The sequence below is a fragment of the Salmo salar genome, chromosome 27, assembly GCF_965601325.2.
Source record: "Salmo salar chromosome 27, fSalSal1, whole genome shotgun sequence".
In the NCBI taxonomy this organism is placed as follows: Eukaryota; Metazoa; Chordata; class Actinopteri; order Salmoniformes; family Salmonidae; genus Salmo; species Salmo salar.
The window spans coordinates 19,917,923-19,935,442 of NC_138317.1; the positions used below are offsets into that span (position 1 = coordinate 19,917,923).

The 17,520-nt window shown below is 46.8% G+C and overlaps 1 protein-coding gene across 1 annotated transcript in view; it reads right to left on the minus strand.

The window, feature by feature from the left end:
• Window positions 1-1,287: 1,287 nt before the first annotated feature.
• The window catches only part of LOC106588622 (protein FAM135B), a 51,017-nt gene continuing 34,784 nt past the window's right edge, over window positions 1,288-17,520 (minus strand). The window contains exons 13-20 of the mRNA XM_014177789.3: window positions 15,060-17,340; window positions 14,722-14,888; window positions 14,373-14,464; window positions 14,062-14,159; window positions 4,791-4,942; window positions 4,300-4,410; window positions 3,699-3,812; window positions 1,288-3,423 (exon numbers count right to left, since the gene is read on the minus strand). Of these exons, the coding sequence (XP_014033264.2) occupies window positions 3,218-3,423; window positions 3,699-3,812; window positions 4,300-4,410; window positions 4,791-4,942; window positions 14,062-14,159; window positions 14,373-14,464; window positions 14,722-14,888; window positions 15,060-17,340 (3,221 nt within the window). The 3' untranslated portion in view covers window positions 1,288-3,217. The remainder of the gene's footprint in view (window positions 3,424-3,698; window positions 3,813-4,299; window positions 4,411-4,790; window positions 4,943-14,061; window positions 14,160-14,372; window positions 14,465-14,721; window positions 14,889-15,059; window positions 17,341-17,520) is intronic.

Sequence of the window (17,520 nt, forward strand, 5' to 3'; positions counted from 1 at the left end):
AATACCATTCCATTTAGTCTATTCCAGCCATTACTATGAGCCCGTCCTCCCCAATTAAAGTGCCACCACCCACCTGTGACACACACACCCCCACACACACACACACACACACTGTAACAAAGGACGGTTCACTCTCCCAATGATAAATAATAATCAAATAAAATAGAAAAAGTTCAGTCAACATATCAGGGGTTGCTTTGCTGACAGAGGTAAGTCATGTCTTCTGTAGGAGTGAACAAGAAGAAAGAATAATGTTTTAAATCATTTGAAATGGGAAGCGTTTCTCTTCATGACAGCACCAGAACAGCGGCCCTCTCTGACCGTGTGAAGCAAGCAAGTTCTTTCCCATCAGAATGTTTTGCTTAACCAAAGAAACATAAAGAACAAAATCCATGTAGGCCTACAGCTACTGTATTATGTACCTTCGGGAAAACACAGAAGCGCAGAAAAAAAACTATTATGACATGTCAATGAATTAAACCACACAACCTGTAAAGCATGAATATTAAAATCCCAATCCACACCTGCCCTTGGAGAGTATGAAAACTCAAACCTTTACTTCACGAAATATGTGACCCTTTGGGCAAACAGACAAACAGATCATGGCCCTTTGGGGGTAAAAGCAAACATGCGAGAGGGATGTCAGAAGGAAATGATGCATGAAGCCTGCTAGCTGTACCAGACTGCTGACAAAGCTTCTGTTGAGGTTTCACAACCAGCCATCCCCTCATTGTCCTAACGGGAACAATCTAGCCCCCTTTCTATTGCTGTGTGTGTGGTGTGTGTGTGTGCGTGCGTCCTAACGGAAGCCATTTAATTAAAGTCAATCCCGGTGACACTCTGCTTACCAGTCAGCACTGCAGCAAACAGAGCAGCCGCAGGAGACGACTTGGAGATGTTACCTTTTGTACTGCAAGGACACTAGGACAGGGCTTAATGACAGTGACGACAGAACACTAGAAGATGGGACATTACAATAGGAGACGAGTAAGGTCAAGCTTTGTCGCTTGCCGCTAGCTTCATGGACACATCTTTGAAAGCTAACCCGTGAGCGGAGAATGGAGTATGTACAATATCAATTGAAACATCCATACATGAAGGACAATGTTGGAGTGCAAGGACTTCGTCGAGCAAGTGTATCTATAGGTCTACTTGCTGTAAACGTCCACCATAAAGTGTACTTGTCACTCAAACCAGTGCAAAGAATAACTACAGGTCTGTGTCGGTACATGACCTCCATAGACGCAACTTCAGTCACCTCCAAGTGATACCATGACAACATCTCTGTAAATTTAAACATTCATTTAATCTCGATGGACAGAAGCATAGTGCCTACTAGTAAGTTCCCATAGTAGAGACACTGTTCTCCGACGCAGGAAGGTGACACCCTCCTTATTATACTGTTCCTGGCACAGACAAGGTAGCGACATTAAAGGTTCAATGCATACAAAATCTAACTCTAAAAGCAGCGCACATACGGTATGAGAAATCAGGAAAAAAATCCCATTTCCAAGGGATATGAGCTATAGCCATTCATATTTCATAATTCTATATTTCAAATATTAATCAACCAAGATAATTACACAATGGACTCAGTAGCAGTAATACTCATACCTCAGTATAGTAATACTCATATCTGTATAGTAATACACATATCTCAGTATAGTAATACGCATATCTCAGTATAGTAATTCTCAGTATAATATTACTCATATTATTCATATCTCAGTATAGAAATACTCATATCTTAGTAGTAGTAATACTCATATCTCAGTAGTAGTAATACTCATATCTCAATAGGATCACTACAGTCGGTAGAAGGTACATAATACCTTATGGAGGTTGGGATATACCTTATTTTAAAGAACACAAAGGCATTACATGGTTGATAAGCATTCAACTCAACTCAGTAGTTTGATGGACACACAAATGCTTTCAACAAACATACACTTTTTATATATGTAATATACTGTATATAAATGTATACAATAAATATATAGAACACCTTTTTCTTGCATTGTATATATTACAGTGTATACTGCAGAGAAGGTTCACCTCTTGATTTGGCCTTCATGTTACGTGTTGAAATTGTATGATATAAAATCCACAACACAATGCTCATAGTCTGACAAACTTATGGATATGGTATAATTTAAAATACATAATTTAAAATTATATATAAATAATTTTTGTAAAAAGAAACATTTGTACAGTATAATATCACCACAGTTCTATGTGGAGTTTGACACATGTATTATAACATTTACAATTAAGGAGTTAAATTTCAAACAACTATCTCCTTAGTTTTTTAAAAACAATTTCATACATATACTCATTCAAGTAGATCCTTCATCCAGTGATCCTCATTCAGACTAGCCACTTCAGGTCAGGATACATACCAACATGAAATGTTCTTGATTTGGTAGTGCTTTGGGATGGACATTAGATGTACATTATATTGACTATACTTTGGGATGAAGGGGTGTTCATAAGGCCTATACAACACCAATATGAGCCACACGATGCACCACGGCGGTTGTTTCACTTGACATACTGTATACAGCTGTTAATGTGGATGGGATGTATAGAGGTTATGATCACCTCTTTGACAGCAGGGGTAACATAGGTATACATACTTTAAATATACACTGTACATAGTCATGGTGCAACCCCCTTTCTCTCACCAAATCCTCCTATCCAGTCAACCACAACAAAGAGATCTTCATATAGACCTAGGGCCTCTCTGAGCCAGTTTCTCTATAGCTAAAGCTCTATTTGAAGTAGTGGTCCTACTTTTTTAAATAGTTGAGCCTCTATTTAAAGGGATACTTCAGGATTTTGTCAATTAAGCATTTTATCTACTTCCCCAGAGTCAGATGAACTAGTGGATACCATTTTTATGTCAATGCATCCAGTATGAAGGAAGTTAGAGGTAGTTTCGCGAGCCAATGCTAACTAGTGTCAGCCCAATGACTGGAAGTCTGCGGTATCTACTAGCAGGCTAGCAGTTTCCATATACTTCCAGTCATTGCCCTAACGGTAGTTTGCAATTGCGCTCCTGCTAGTTAGCAACTTCCTTCAAACTGCACGCAGATACATAAAAATGGAATCCACAAGTTCATCTGACTCTGGGGAAATAGCTAAAGGGCTTCATTGTCAAAATCCTGACGTATCCCTTTAAAGTAGTTTGAAGTACTATTTGAAGTAGTTTTAAATTCTATTTGAAGTAGTTGAGCCCTGCGACCAGGAAGAACTTCTCCAAGAAGAGTTCAGAGTCGAGCACAGCGATGTGAGCGGCTCGGCCAATCAGAGTGTTGGCGGTGTTGGGCAGGGCGTGGAACACATTCTGACGAATCAGACGACAGTCCTTAGCCCCCACCAACGGCTGGAGTAGGTTGTTGATCATCTCTGTGTACACTGGACCTTTAAATGTGAAGACAGAAACACATGTTAGTTAGTGTACACAGAGAACTACAGCGTGAAAACAGACAGACACATGTTAGGGATCAGTCTCTGTTGGAATGTTAAAAGCTTTCTCTATTTACGCAATCACATTGGCACGTCAACAGAGAGAAAGCTACAGTACGTTATGACGATTGTTTACTATGCGAACCATGATTCTTAGATGTATTTGGTGGAGAAGGCAGGCATCTGGTCTTTTCAATAGGAACATAGGAGCTGCAGTGACTGGTGCTAACCTGTGGTCCTGTCTTTGAGTGCAGTCCTGCACATCTCTATCCTGGCAGAGTGGAAGGGAACATATCGGTCCTGAGGCGATGCCACCAACACCACATTCTTGAAGAACTGGAGCCCTGAGAAAAGAGACAAACAGAGGGCGTAGACAGAGAGACAGAAATAGAGAGACAGAAAGTGTTTTGTGGGTTATATTTATATATTACTTGGTGCCATCATCATTGTTTGACAGCCCTCCACTGATAAAGCTGTGTTATTTCTCGTGTCTCCTGTCACTGTGCTCTTAAAAGAGTGCACTGCTGGGTTTCAAATGACAGGGTTTGGATCATTTTGTCAGCCCGGCACAGCTCGAAGAAAAAAGTGTTTTTCTGGCTTATGTACTTGGAGTCTTTGACAAACGGATGCTTTGTTCATCTCACACAGTGGGGGTGCTTCTCAGAACAGAGCTAGCTAGCTAGTGGAGTCTGTGTGTTAGCCAAATGACATATGGAGAGGAAAAGAGAAAAAAAACTAAGAAAAAAAGACAAGATGAACAACATTTTAATGAATATTTGAGCTCATTGTGCTCTTACAGTATAGTTCCTCCTACATTATAGCAGTACCTACCTGGTTTCTGACTGAGAAGATAGAGGAAGGTTTTCCGAGGATCGGTGTGATCTCTGCAGGTGAGCTGCAGCAACGATCCAGATTTCTTCAGCTTCTGCATCAGCCAAAGACCTAAAACAAACACAGATGTCAGCCACAGACCTACATCAGCCACAGACATAAGCCACAGACCTGTAACAACCACAGGCATCAGCCATAGACCTGTAACAACCACAGACATCACCTGAATAAAAGACACACACACCCCCCTTTGAAGACAACACTGGGATGATCACAGGGCAGAGTTAAATATAGTACAATTAATACAGACTGGTACGAAGCTGCTGAGGAGACAAAACCAGAATCAGAAACACTCTTTGGGGTAATACAGTATATATAATCTCTGCACTGTTTCTATTCTCCATGCTAAGTCAACGATGCCCTATGTTTTGCAAGGATTACACAGGCCTAAGTAAGTAGATAAGTATGCTGACCCTCCCTCCCCACCTCACCTGTGCTGACCAGCGTGCTGTTGTTGTACAGCGTTCCCAGGTGTGGTCCAGACAGAGACAGGAAGGTGTGCAGTTTGACCAGGTAGCAGCGGAACCGGGGCCTTGTCAGCACCGACCGGATAATCACGTTCCCCAAAGAGTGACCGATGAAACTGAGGGTCAGGAAAGGGAGACAAACAGAACCGACAAACAGAACAGAAACAAAACAGACAAACAGAACAGAAAAACAGAACCAACAAACAGAACAGATAAATACAATACTCTGCTGCTACCTAGGTCTCGTTAGACTAAAGAATGATAAAAGGAAAAGACTGCCAAGACTGACTGCACAGTTTCTTATTATAGAATAGAAACTATGCACAGCAAGAAGTGCCTCCAATTCCTTGGCCCCCTGGTATTTACTCTATCAGAATAAAGTGTTCAGGACGAGGGTAGCTCATCCAATCTAGCCCTTGAGTTTTGTCAAGAAAATAGATCTTTATATTTTTAACTCCATAGAGATGATTAATGTCCAAAAAAGCGTCCTCCAAAGCAAGGCGACATCTTGACGTCTTAATGGCTAAGATAGTGCTCGCTACAATAATTAGCTGCTTTGCCCCAGTAGTCAATGAGAAGTTAGATTTCCTTAATGTTATGTTCTCAATCTGCTAAGTACAGTAGTATCTGTCAGGCTGTGGGTAACTGGTGCATGGAATCAGGCGCAGGAGAGCAGAGATGAGTGTACAAGGTCATTTATTCCACGAACAGCACCAGTATAAAACAAATACTAAAGGTGCGTGAAATACCGGTCACTCGTAAATAACGGGCGTAATATCGAACCCGGCAAACAATACCAGCCAACAAGTAACGACCTGAACATTATATACAAACACGCACACAAACATGGGGGAAACAGAGGGTTAACCTGTTATGGCTAGGGGGCAGTATTTTCACGGACGGATAAAAAACGTACCCGATTTAATCTGATTATTACTCCTGCCCAGAAACCAGAATATGCATATAATTATTAGCTTTGGATAGGAAACACTCCAAAGTTTCTAAAACTGTTTGAATGGTGTCTGTGAGTATAACAGAACTCATTTGGCAGGCCAAAACCTGAGAAGATTCCATGCAGGAAGTGCCCTGTCTGACAATTTCTTGCCCTTCTTGATTATCTCTATCCATTACAGGGGATCTCTGCTGTTACGTGACACTTCCTACGGCTCCCATGGGCTCTCAGAAGGCGGCAAAAAGCTGAATCGTGGCTTTGCAGGCTCTGGCTGGAAAAAAAGTAGCGCGTTTGGGTAGTGGCTGGTCACAGTACTTTGAGACTCAGGCTCGTGCCCGAGTCGACCCCATGCTTTATTTTCTTTCGTCTGTTTACCTAAACGCAGATTCCCGGTCGGAATATTATCGCTTTTTTACGAGAAAAATGGCATAAAAATTGATTTTAAACAGCGGTTGACATGCTACGGTAATGGAATATTTAGAAATCTTTTGTCACGAAATGCGCCATGCTCGTGACCCTTATTTACACTTCGGATAGTGTCTTGAACGCACGAACAAAACGCCGCTATTTGGATATAACTATGGATTATTTTGAACCAAACCAACATTTGTTATTGAAGTAGCAGTCCTGGGAGTGCATTCTGACGAAGAACACCAAAGGTAATCAAACTTTTGTAATAGTAAATCGGAGTTTGGTCAGGGCTAAACTTGGTGGGTGTCTAAATAGCTAGCCGTAATGGCTGGGCTATCTACTCAGAATATTGCAAAATGTGCTTTCACCGAAAAGCTATTTTAAAATCGGACACCTCGATTGCACAAAGGAGTTCTGTATCTATAATTCTTAAAATAATTGTTATGTTTTTTGTGAATGTTTATCGTGAGTAATTTAGTAAATTCACCGGAGGTTTGCGGGGGGTATGCTAGTTCTGAACGTCACATGCTAATGTAAAAAGCTGGTTTTTGATATAAATATGAACTTGATTGAACAAAACATGCATGTATTGTATAACATAATGTCCTAGGTGTGTCATCTGATGAAGATCATCAAAGGTTAGTGCTGCATTTAGCTGTGGTTTTGTTTTTTGTGACATTATATGCTAGCTTGAAAAAATGGGTGTCTGATTATTTCTGGCTGGGTACTCTGCTGACATAATCTAATGTTTTGCTTTCGCTGTAAAGCCTTTTTGAAATCGGACAGTGTGGTTAGATAAAGGAGAGTCTTGTCTTTAAAATGCTGTGAAATAGTCATATGTTTGAAAAATTGAAGTTTTTGTATTTTTGAGGAATTTGTAATTCGCGCCACGCCTATCATTGGATGTTGGAGCAGGTGTTCCGCTAGCAGAACGTCTAGATGTAAGAGGTTAAATAATGAACATGTAATTGGGGAATAGAAACCAGGTGTGAAGAAAACAAAGACAAAACAAATGGAAAATGAAAAGTGGATTGGCAATGGCTAGAAAGCCGGTGACGTCGACCGCCGCCCGAACAAGGAGAGGGACCGACTTCGGCGGAAGTCGTGACAGTACCCCTCCTTGACACCGACCTCGGGGATGACCCGGAGGACGAGGCGCAGGGCGATCCGGATGGAGACAGTGGAAGTCCCGCAGCATCGAGGGGTCCAATACGTCCTCCACCGGCACCCAGCATCTCTCCTCCGGACCGTACCCCTCCCACTCCACGAGGTACTGAAGGCCCCTCGCCCAACGCCTCTAATCCAGTATGGATCGAACTGCATACGCCGGGGCCCCCTCGATGTCCAAAGGGGGCGGAGGAACCTCCCGCACCTCAGACTCCTGGAGTGGACAAGCCACCACCGGCCTGAGGAGAGACACATGGAACGAGGGGTTAATTCAATAATCGTGGGGAAGCTGTAACCTGTAACATACCTCGTACACTCTCCTCAAGACTTTGAATGGCCCCACAAACTGCGGGCCCAACTTCCGGCAGGGCAGGCGGCGGGGCAGGTTTCGGGTCGAGAGCCAGACCCGGTCCCCTGGTGCGAACACCGGGGCCTCACTGTGGTGGTGATCTGCCCAGGTTTTCTGGTGCCTCACGGCACGCTGAAGGTGCACATGAGCAACGTCCCAGGTCTCTTCAGCATGCCTAAACCAGTCATCCACCGCAGGAGCCTCGATCTGGCTCTGATGGCAAGGCACCAGGACCGGTTGGTACCCCAGTGCACACTGGAAGGGGGAGAGGTTAGTGGAGGAATGGCGGAGCAAGTTCTGGGCCATCTCTGCCTAGGGCACGAATGCCGCCCACTCCCCCGGCCGGTCCTGGCAATAGAAACCTACCCACATCCTGGTTCACTCTCTCCACCTGCCCGTTACTCTCGGGGTGAAAACCCGAGATAAGGCTGACCGAGACCCCCAGATGTTCCATGAATGCCCTCCAGACCCTTGACGTGAACTGGGGATCTCAATCAGATACTATGTTCTCAGGCACCCTGTAGTGCTGGAAGACGTGTGTAAACAGGGCCTCCGCAGTCTGTAGGGCCATAGGCTTCCTGGGCTAAGGGAGGAGACGACAGGACTTAGAAAGCCGGTCCACAACGACCAGAATCGTGGTGTTACCCTGTGATGGAGGAATATTTGTTAGGAAATCCACCAACAGGTGCGACCACGGCCGTTGTGGAACGGGTAAGGGTTGTAACTTCCCTCTGGGCAAGTGGGAGCACACCGAGCAGGAGGAGACATAAACCCTCACGTCCTTAGCTAAAGTGGACCACCAGTACTTCCCACTAAGAGAGCGCACTGTCCGACCGATGCCCGGATGACCAGAGGAGGGTGACGTATGGGCCCAATAGATCAAACGGTCGCGGACAGCAGACGGAATGTACAGACGCCCAGCTGGACATTGGGGGGGGGAGTGAGCTCTGAATGTAACGCCCGCTCGATGTCCACGTCCAGCTCCCACACCACCGGTGCTACCAGGCAAGAGGCCGGAAGTATGGGAGTGGGATCCATGGGCCGCTCCTCTGTGTCATACATCCGGGACAGTGCGTCTGCCTTAGCGTTCAGGGAACCTGGTCTGTAGGACAGGATGAAGACAAAACGGGTAAAGAACATGGCCCACCTTGCCTGGCGAGGGTTCAGTCTCCTCGCCGCCCGGATGTACTCCAGATTGCGGTGGTCAGTCCAGATGAGAAAAGGGTGTTCAGCCCCCTCAAGCCAATGTCTCCATGCCTTCAAAGCCTTGACGACAGCCAACAGCTCCCGGTCCCCCACGTCATAGTTTCGGGCTGAGCTTCTTCGAAAAAAGAAGGCACTGGGGCGGAGCTTTGGTGCCATACCCGAGCGCTGAGAGAGCACGGCTCCTATCCCAGCCTCGGACGCGTCCACCTCCACTATGAACGCCAAAGAGGGATCCGGATGAGCCAGAACCGGAGCAGAGGTAAACAGAGCCCTCAGCTGACCAAAAGCCCTGTCCGCCTCAGCCGACCACTGCAAACGCACCAGTCCCCCCTTCAGCAGTGAGGTAATGGGAGCCGCTACCTGACCAAAACCCCGGATAAACCTCAGTTAGTAGTTGGCAAACCCTAAAAACCATTGCACTTCCTTTACTGTTGTGGGAGTCGGCCAATTACGCACGGCTGAAATGCGGTCACTCTCCATCTCCACCCCTGAAGTGGAAATGCGGTACCCTAGGAAGGAGATGGACTGTTGAAAGAACATGCATTTCTCAGCCTTGACGTACAGGTCATGCTCCAACAGTCGACCAAGCACCCTGCGCACCAGGGACACATGCTCGGCACGTGTAGCGGAGTATATCAGAATGTCGTCGATGTACACCACTACACCTGCCCGTGCAGGTCCCGGGAAAATCTCGTCTACAAAGGCCTGGAAGACTGATGGAGAATTCATCAACCCGTACGGCATGACGAGGTACTCATAGTGCCCTGAGGTGGTACTAAATGCCGTCTTCCACTCGTCCCCCTCCCGGATGCGCACCAGGTTGTAAGCGCTCCTGAGATCCAATTTTGTGAAGAAGCGTGGCCCATGCATTGACTCGATCGGACTGGCGATGAGAGGTAGCGGATAACTGTACCTCACAGTGATTTGGTTGATGCCTCAATAGTCAATACACAGGCGCAGACCTCCATCCTTCTTCTTCACAAAAAAGAAACTCGAGGAGGCAGGTGAAGTGGAGGGCCGAATGTACCCCTGCCCCAGAGATTCGGAGACATATGTTTCCATAGCTGCCATCTTCTCTTGCGACAGGGGATACACGTGACTCCTGGGAAGTGCTGCGTCTACCAGGATATTTATCGCACAATCCCCCCGTCGATGGGGTGGTAATTGAGTCGCCTTCTTTTTACAGAAGGCGAGAGCCAAATCGGCATATTCAGAGGGGATGCGCACGGTGGAGACCTGGTCTGGACTTTCCACCATAGTAGCACCGACGGAAACCCCTAAACACCTACCCGAGCACTTTCGTGACCACCCTGTGAGAGCCCTCTGTTGCCACGAAATAGTGGGGTCATGACAGGCCAACCAGGGTAGGCCCAGCACCATGGGAAACGCAGGAGAATCAATAAGGAAGAGACTGATTCTCTCCTTGTGACCCTCCCGCGTAACCATGCCCAGTGGAGTGGTGGCCTCCCTAATTAGTCCTGACCATAATGGTTGACTATCTAAGGCATGCACAGGGAAAGGCATATCCACAGGAACAATGGGGATCCCTAAACTATGGGCAAATGATCTATCAATAAAATTCCCAGCTGCGCCTGAATCTACGAGCGCCTTATGCTGGGAATGCGGGGAAAACTCTGGAAAATTAATAAACAAAAACATGTGAGCAACAGGGGGTGACACGATAGTGCCCTGCTTGCGGCCTCGACTCCTAGAGGAACCTCCCCAGCACCGACCGGCAGTGTACCCTCTGCGGCCATAGATGGTGCATGGATCGGCCCCTCCTCCGGTCGCCCTAATTGCAGCACCTCCCAGCTCCATGGGCTTCAGAGCGGTAGTGCTGGGGGATGGAATCGACAGACCCCAATCTGGACGTCTGTGGGTAGCCAGCAGGTTATCCAACCTTATGGACATGTCCACCAGCTGGTCAAAGGTCAGAGTTGTGTCCCTACAGGCCAACTCTCGACGGACGTCCTCACGTAAACTACAACGGTAGTGATCGATCAAGGCCCTGTCGTTCCACCCCGTGCCGGCGGCCAGGGTACGTAAGTCCAATGCGAACTCCTATGCGCTCCTCGTCCCCTGCCTCAGGTGCACGAGACAAGGGCGGACACGCTTTCGCTGCCCGAAGGAGCTGGGTGCACGGTCGCCAGGTAGAGCACCAGTTGGAGTAGGAAACCCTGATATCCCGCTGCCTTCCCATCGTACTCCCTCGGAAGGGAGAGCCGAATCCCACTGGAACCGGGTGAAGGAGGGGTGATCAGTGGTGTCCTTGGGGGTGCTGGTGGAGGCGCTGAAGGAACTCCTCTTCTCTCCCAGCGCTCCATAGTCTGTAGGACGCGATCTATAGCAGTGCCGAGATGTTGTAGCATCGCCTCATGCTGCTGGACGCACTCCTCAACCCCTAGTACCGGGGTAACTGCTCCTGCCAACTCTATTTGAGGTGCGTGTTTCTGTCAGGCTGTGGGTAACTGGTGCATGGAATCAGGCGCAGGAGAGCAGAGATGAGTGTACAAGGTAATTTATTCCACGAACAGCACCAGTATAAAACAAATACTAAAGGTGCGTGAACTACCGGTCACTCGTAAATAACGGGCGTAATAACGAACCCGGCAAACAATACCAGCCAACAAGTAACAACCTGAACATTATATACAAACATGCACACAAACATGGGGGAAACAGAGGGTTAAATAATGAACATGTAATTGGGGAATAGAAACCATGTGTGTAGAAAAAACAAAGACAAAACAAATGGAAAATTAAAAGTGGATCGGCGATGGCTAGAAAGCCGGTGACGTCGACCGCCGAACGCCGCCCGAACAAGGAGAGGGACCGACTTCGGCGGAAGTCGTGACAGTATCACCATCATCGCAGTACTGGGCAGCTTTCCTTAACACCAGCTACAAACAACCTCCTCATCTATTTCCTCTAACACTAAATATAGTAGAGGCGATGAGGAGAGAGACAGCTGCTACTGTGGCACTCCATGTCTTTAGTCACATTTCTCCAGAGTATAAACAATGTTGAAAAGAATGCATACTTAAATAGCACACACAGAAACTCAGATAGGAACATTGGCATATTTAGGGCAATTATTGTACATGATGAATCACTGTACTTGATTTGGACCCATTAGTGTTCTGCTGCGGAGAGAAATATGTTTAAGTTCTTCACATCAAAGACAATGCTAAGTGATTGAAAGTGCATGGGAATATCCTCCATTACTGGGTTATTAAAACTTTCTCGAACTCAGAGGAGGCTGGTGGGAGGAGCTATAGGAGGATGGGCTCATTGTAATGGCTGCAATGGAATAAATGGAACGGTATGAAATACATTAAACATATGGAAACCACGTTTGACTCCATCCCATTTATTCCATTGCAGCCATTACAATGAGCCCGTACTCCTATTGCTCCTCCCACCAGCCTCCTCTTCTCTAATTCGCCATCAGTTTGATAGGGTTTAGGATTGAACTGAGAAAGGGGGGTTTTCTCATTTGGGCAAAATTCCGTCCTCTGTCCTCTGTCCTCTCTCCTCCGTGACCCAGAAACCGATAAGTGGTCGAGGAGTGTGTCAGTTCATTAGTAGGCAAACGAAAGTGTCCTCCACTCCTCGATAGCCACCTTTCATCGAGGATACTCATGTGTATCCTAAGGCGGAAGAGCTTTTAAATCTGCCACACCCCCTTTGAATCAGCTTCATGTCAGAGGACAAAAAAACATGTCCACGTTTAAAAACAACTCATTTTTTCATCTATAACATGTCTTGCACAACTAACTTCATTTGTTTGATCACTTTACACATTTATTTGGGGATCCACCCCTGTAAACATAATTTGCCTAACGACGACCGTCTCATTTCATCCACGTTCACTTTCCTCGCAGACTCTCCTTTGACCTTTTTCAAAAGGAGGCGAGAGAAGACGGAGGAGAGAGGACGCATACTCCTAGTGTCCTTTCTCCTCGTCTCCTTCTCAAAACTCATTGGAGGAGTAGGAACCTCTGTCTTTCTCATACAATGGGTTTTAAGAAGGTGACGAGGAGAGAGGACGTGAGGAGGATGCAATTGAGATCTTCCCAGTGAATATCATAATGTATTCATATCCTGCCATCTAGTGGCTATTTGGCTTTTGTTTCTCCTTTGCCTCCTATTATTGTACCTATGTCTTTATGTTATGTGGTAGTTAGAATACTGACATTAATGTTGTGTGGTAGTTAGAACCGACCTTAATGTTGTGTTGTGGTTAGGACACTGACATTAATGTTGTGTGGTAGTTGGAACTGCATTTATTGTTGTATGGTAGTTAAGGCAATGGGCCCAGTTGCATAAAACACCTTAAGTTAATTTCCCCCTCATCTTTTTCCTTCAAGTTTCCTTAACTTTAAGTCAGTTGCACAAAACATTTTAATGTGAATTCCCCTTTAAATTAAGTGAAAAAGTTAAGGGTGCCCATGAGGTCCATTAACTGCTTCATTCAGTATGGTTATCAATGTAAACAGAATTTGTGGAGGTGGATGTTGCTTTCATCTGCCCTTGTTACAAAAGGAAAACATCAACCAGCTAGTGACTTAGCTAAACAACAGAAGATGCACAATCCATGGCTACAAAGGGAGAGGGGGATACCTAGTCAGTTGTACAACTGAATGCATTCAACTAAACCCCTCTGGATCAGAGAGGTGCAGGGGGCTGCCATAATAGACATCCACATATTTGGCACACAGGGAACAGTGGGTTAACTGCCTTGCTCAGGGGCTAAACAACAGATATTTACCTATTCAGCTCAGGGATTTGATCCAACAACCTTTCGGTTACTGGCCCAACACTCTAACCACTAGGATACCTGCCATTGACAGTTAGCTGGCAGTTAGCTGGCAGTTAGCTAGCTACTCTGTAATCTAGCTTGAAGTGCTAGAAAGTAATAAAAAAACAAGTTCAGAAAAAATTAACTACAAGAAACGTGGTTCATTATCTTCTGAAGCAATATGGTTATCCTGTCTTGATTGGAGAAGTTCTATTTTACTATCTCACAAAATAAATGTGTGGTAGTTTGAACTGACCTTAAGGTTGTGTGGTGGTTAGGAGACTGACCTTAATGTTGTGTGGTGGTTAGGAGACTGACCTTAATGTTGTGTAGTGGTTAGGATACTGACCTTATCCGTCCGACGGTGAGGTTGTACAGCTGAATGTGCTGGATGATCTCGTCTATTAGCCTGTCCGTCATGGTGTCAAAATCTGCAAACGTGTCAATCTGCAGCCAAGTAAGAGGAAAACAACCAACATATTTTTACATTTATTTAACCAGGAAATCCTATAGAGATTCAAATACCTCTTTAACAAGGGTGCTCTGGTATAAGTAGCTAAAATGAAAGCATATTCACAGGATTCACTCACACATATTATCGATTTACAAGAATCTATGTTTTATTGTATTAATGTGCAGACAGAATATTATGTATTTTACCTGGTTCCTCTCAGACATGAGGAAGTCCAGTCTGGACCCTGGTAAACCCAGCTCTATGAAGGTCTTCACCAGGCGAAGGTCTGCACTGTTCCCTAGGAGGAGACAATAAAACAATACACCTTTAAACTCCTGGCCCCTGATCTGTATGTAAGCATAGAGGGGGGACCCAAAATATATTTTGGACTGTTCAGTTCTTTTGAGTAAAGTTGTATTGTCCTAGCATTGGACACATTGGACAGCATTGTATGCTGTTTTATCATCCAGGCCATGGACATATACAATCAGGTGGATCAGGCGATTGGTTGATTTTAATTGATTGTTTGATTCATTCATTGATTGATTGTCTCACCATCAAGGCCGTGGACACAGACAACCAGGTGTATGCCATCCTCAAACTCCTCATCTTCCTCCTCAGGGGGGAAATAGGGCAGGTCGGAGGCCAGGTGAGGGAGGTCACTGTACAGGGTTGCCTGGAACACCAGGTCTTTCACCAGATCCTCTTTGGACCTGTAGAAACTGGAACACAGTGTGGGCAGAGGGGACAGGTGATGGTGGAATCATTGTTGGAAATAACAGCAGCATCATTATGGGAAATCACACACTCACAAGAACTCATCATCAAAGAGGTCAAAGAGCAAACATCTGACTTCCGTCTCATTTAAAAACTAGAAAGAAAAAACAACTCACTGCAGCATCCTCTCGTTTGTGTCGTCATCTGGCCCCAGGGAGTTGGACGAGGATGAGGAGATGATGCCGAAGGACCCCAGGGGCTGATGGGTAATGGGGGATGCGGCTTGTCGAGTGGAGATGCCGCTAATGGACGGTGAGTCCCGGAGGACGGAGGAGAAGGGAAGACAGGTTGGAGCACAGGACACAGACATATTCACCACCTCCACCACCTTCCTGTTCATAAAGGACAGGCCTGACCCTGAGTTTGACCCCGAGCCTGACCCTGACTCTGAGCTACTGGGGATCTTAGCCGGCTTGGTCTGACCGTTGAGATCCAGCTGCTCTCGCTCATTGGCCGGGAGCCCTATGAGGCCATCAGGCCTGGCCGTATCATTGACAGTAAGGCCTATGAGGTGGATGGGTCTCTCTGTGTGGTTAGGGATAGAGGGGATAGGCCTGGGGTCATGGAGGCTCTTCCTCTGTGAGACCACCACCAGGTCACGCAGCCCGACCCGATGGAGACTCTGGCAGGGAGTATGATGATGATCCAGTAGGTCCTGGTCAACAAGGTCATTCAACCCAATCTGATGGAGACTCTGACAGTCATCCCTGATTGGATTATCCTCCACATCATCCACCAGCACACTGCTGTCATGTTCACAGGGTTTTGTCTCACAGCTACAGGAGGCGATGTCTACTTTAAAGGGACCTGGGTCCACTGAGTTTGAGACACCACGGCTATCTCCTCTGTGATGGTTCTTATCCTCCACCTGACTGACTACAGCTGGATCCTTCACGTCATCATGGCCTTCAACATACTGTTGGAACAGCAAGACTTCTGGTACTCGACTAATGCCACTTAATACTGCCTTCGTATCCTGAGTGTCTGACAGGGCCACTGGCAAAGCAGATTCATTAGATCTAAGAGTTTCTTTAAGAACATGACAACTCTCCATATGAGCTCTGATCACATGCTGGGGTGGTGAGGGCGCTGCTACCCAGTCAAACAGACCAACCTCAGGCAGCTCTCCCTCTTGGATGTCCTCTAGAGAGGAGTAGTTTCCCCCGGATAAGGACTCCTGGTGTCTAATCAAGTCCCCAGCCATTACATTGGTGGGAGCAGTGGAGATGGAGGAGCATCCCTCCTCCTGGTCCTGGTACCCACTGGTCCCCTCGCTCTCCGTGTCTACCTCCTCCTCCGCTCCTCCCTGGTCCTCTTCTGTGTCCTCAGGGCTGGAGATCTGAGGAGCTGAGACAGACTTGGTCAGTTTACTGAGCTGTTGCTGGTACCTCTGTTCCTCGTCGTCCTCGTAGGGCAGGGACGAGATGGAGGTGAGGGAGGCCTGGATACCCATGCTGCCACCCCCTCCGCTGGGCAGGCTGCCCCCGCTGGCTCCACTCTCTGTCTGCAGGCCCTCCAGGGAGCTGCGGTGGGCCGGGTGTCTCCTCTCCAGGCGCTGCAGTACCATTATCTCCTCCAGAGGGCGCCCTCCTCCAGTCCGGTGAGCGTCCAGGAGCCAGGCCATCGAGCTGGGCTCACTCTCGATGCCCGAGTCGGAGATGACGGAGGGGGAGCGGTTCATTATCTTGGAGCCCCCCACCCCCACCACCCCTCGGTGGGCCAGCTCTCTCCTCAGGTCCATAGGTAGAGGGTACGTGAGGGGATAGTCTTTGAGTGGAGCCTGGGGGTAAGTGGTTAGACGGCTCAGAGGAACTACCTTGCTGTCGTCGTCCATAGCAATGTCATTCTCTTCTACATCCAAGTCAATTCCTGTACTGATAATGTTCTGGCATCTCTGTGTGATGATGTCCTGGTGGTTCTCCAAGTCTTTCCAAGTCGTGTCTTCACGGTTAGAGGTATGTTGTGGGTCCGTACACTGTTTGTGGTTGGAGGAGATCATTAGCACTGCCTCTCCTCTGAATGGATCCACATCAGTGGGCCTGACTCTGATTATCCTCAGGCCTAAACCAGGGCTCTCCTCTGAGATCTCCTCTGCCTTGGCTTGCTCCTCTGGATCCCCTGGCTGGACTGGCTCTCCCTGGTCTGGGTCTGCCTGGTCTGGGTCTGATGTCTCTCCTATCTTGTAAGTAGTAATGCTGGTGCTCTGCTCTCCTATGAGAGACCCGTATGTAGACAGGTCCATGCAGTCCTCACTGTCTTTAGGTTCCTGGGTTGGTATTGCTGGTGAGCTGGTGAGCTGGTCCAGGGGAGGAGGGCTATTGTTGGCATCAGTGACAGGAGGGTCACGGATGGCCTGCTCACTGCTGGACAGAGGTGTTGGCATATATGATCCCCAATCTAGAAAGAAAGATGGATAAAAATGTTAGGTCTTACGCTAATGCTAGATGTTTGAATTATGCTTATCTACACTACTTGAAAAGTAGGAATCTGAAACAGATAAAACAGTATTGTTAGCACAAATAAAAGCAGACTCAGGCCAGGATTCAAACTAAAACAGATGTACAACCTATGCACTAC